At 39.9% G+C, this 2,198-nt stretch overlaps 1 protein-coding gene across 2 annotated transcripts; it reads left to right on the top strand.

Moving 5' to 3' along the window:
- The first annotated feature begins 199 nt into the window (after positions 1 to 199).
- Positions 200 to 1,824, top strand: mrpl41 (mitochondrial ribosomal protein L41). 2 transcript variants are annotated; one of them, XM_044196466.1, is made up of 2 exons: positions 200 to 351; positions 897 to 1,824. In XM_044196466.1, the coding sequence occupies exon 2, from the start codon at positions 935 to 937 to the stop codon at positions 1,340 to 1,342; it is 408 nt and encodes a 135-aa protein (XP_044052401.1). In that variant the 5' UTR covers positions 200 to 351; positions 897 to 934; the 3' UTR covers positions 1,343 to 1,824. The 2 variants fall into 2 exon arrangements, with proteins under 2 accessions (XP_044052401.1, XP_044052402.1); XM_044196467.1 differs by lacking the exon at positions 200 to 351 and adding an exon at positions 398 to 701.
- Positions 1,825 to 2,198: the final 374 nt, after the last annotated feature.

Raw genomic sequence — 2,198 nt, 5'->3', positions numbered from 1 at the left:
GTAGGCACAGTAGACTGTTTTCAAAGAGGATGTAGCGTGCAGTTCAATAGCTGGATTTTACGTTTTAGTGATAAAAACGTATATCCATAGTTCAGCTAAACATTAACAGAGATACAGAGATATATTTTTGCTTTGCAAATACGATTGTGCCTTTTAAGCATTTATTTTGAAGGGTAATTTGTCTGTGTTTTAGGTAACTCTGGCTCACTTGATGCAACCCAATCACCGACAGCGCAATACTAGTATCTAGGATTTTAATTGGTGGATCGTGTTGCCTTTCGGCCAATCACTGAGCATTTCATTAGACAGTCAGGCACATTACTTACATTGGACCAACAGTGTGCTTTCAAGGTGAGAGGAGTCGAATTTTATAACGCTAACCATTTATGAATTTGTGGGTAATTTAAAATTATAACATTTAAATTGTATCTACCATTTTAGTGTAAATCCACAATTAGCTTGCCAGCATACGGTGCAACATTAGCTGGCTCTTAAGTTATCGTTAGCTAGCTAGCTAGCTAGCTAGTTAATCGTACACAGTAGGCATCACAGCACTTTCAAATATTCTCTAACATAAGTTAGAAATTTAACGCAGGTTTTCTTTACCTGAAACCGCTAACACCCTCAATTGATTCAGTAAGCGGAAACAAACAAACGGAGGAAAGTTAACGCTTGCGTGCCAGAAAAAAATATTGTTCCAGGTGATTGCTTCGTAAGACTCCCTTGATTGTCATACTTTGTCCACTCGTGTTTACAAGGATATAAATCCTTAGACAATTTAAAGAAATAACACGACAGCTGACGTGTTGGTGGCAAAATTCAGGTATTCTTTGGGTGTTGTACTTGTGGTGTCTTCACTAGAATATAAGTGTAAAACAATCGTTAATTCTCCGCAGGTTTTCTCTGTCCTGGAAGGAGAAAACGCTGTGGCACCATGGGTGTGTTATCCACGCTGATGAGGGGTCTGGTAAGAGGAGCGGACAGAATGGCTGAGTTCACCAGCAAACGTGGATCAAGGACTCATAATAAAGGCAGGGGTGCGAGGCCCACTGGACTGAGGCTCTCCAGCAGAAAGTTTCTGTCCATACGGGCCATGATTCCTGAGTTTGTGGTGCCTAACTTGGAGGGATTCAAACTCAAACCCTACGTATCATATCGCTCCCCTAGAGGAACAGAGCCTCCACTTACAGCACAAAGTGTGTTTGCGGAGGTTGTTGCCCCTCAGATCCAGAAAGACTTTGAAGAGGGCACTTTTAGCAAAGAACAGCTGGAGAAATATGGATTTGAGCCCACGCAGGAGGGGAAGCTCTTCAAGCTGTATCCCAAGAACTATGTGCGTTAAAGATGCACCCACAGTGTAATGTATTTAAAATGAAAGGCACTGACGGCTGATTAAATGGAGACTGAAAGCTGCAGACCAACTGATGTGACACTTTTGCAGGAAAATCATCACAAGTGGGACCGCATATTATGTTTAGAAAGTAGTTTACTTTTCTGTTACTTGATCATTGGGAAAAATAAAACTTAACATCCATACTGCAGAGAATCTATCAGTAGTCAAAACTGTTTACCTACTAAACAATGGGTATGTTTGGCAAGATAAAACTAGAACATACACAGAGATGACTGTCCTGAGGCTACTGATTGAGGATTGAGTTAATTACCATGTATTCATTTTGCTCAAAACGTCTTGGTTTCAAATAAATTTTCACTTGTGTCCAAGTCAAGATATGCACAGTGAACCTAGAACATGTCAATGTTAACTTTATTGGTCAGAAGGTGTAATGAATGTAACCAGCAATAAAAGTGGCCTCTACAAATGTTCATGTTGTGCTGTGATGAAGTTTCCAAAATCATCATATGGTGAAGATCACCACCTCAGATTTCTGGGGAGCAGCACAGAGGCTGTCATAACTTGCAAAAAGGAGTTTATCTAGAGGAGGTTAATTATAAGAGAGCCTTAATACCAGCCTTCAATCAGCTAATTTGGGCTAAAATCATAAGTCATCAAGTGTCAACTCTGCTAAAATGTCATTAATGCTTAACTGACTCCAGAAGCAAAGAATCTTTAGAACGAAGAAAATTTCCCGTTGTGGATCAATGAAGTCATCACACACATACTGCATGGGTACTTAATTCATGTGTTAAAATTAGTGCTTGTCTTCAAGCAAGGTCTTTTTGCGCAATTTTCCTTAAGA

Source organism: Siniperca chuatsi, linkage group LG5 (genome assembly GCF_020085105.1).
Source record: "Siniperca chuatsi isolate FFG_IHB_CAS linkage group LG5, ASM2008510v1, whole genome shotgun sequence".
NCBI lineage: Eukaryota > Metazoa > Chordata > Actinopteri > Centrarchiformes > Sinipercidae > Siniperca > Siniperca chuatsi.
The sequence above is the reverse complement of the archived record's forward strand: the minus strand, read 5'-3'. Positions and strand labels throughout refer to the sequence as shown.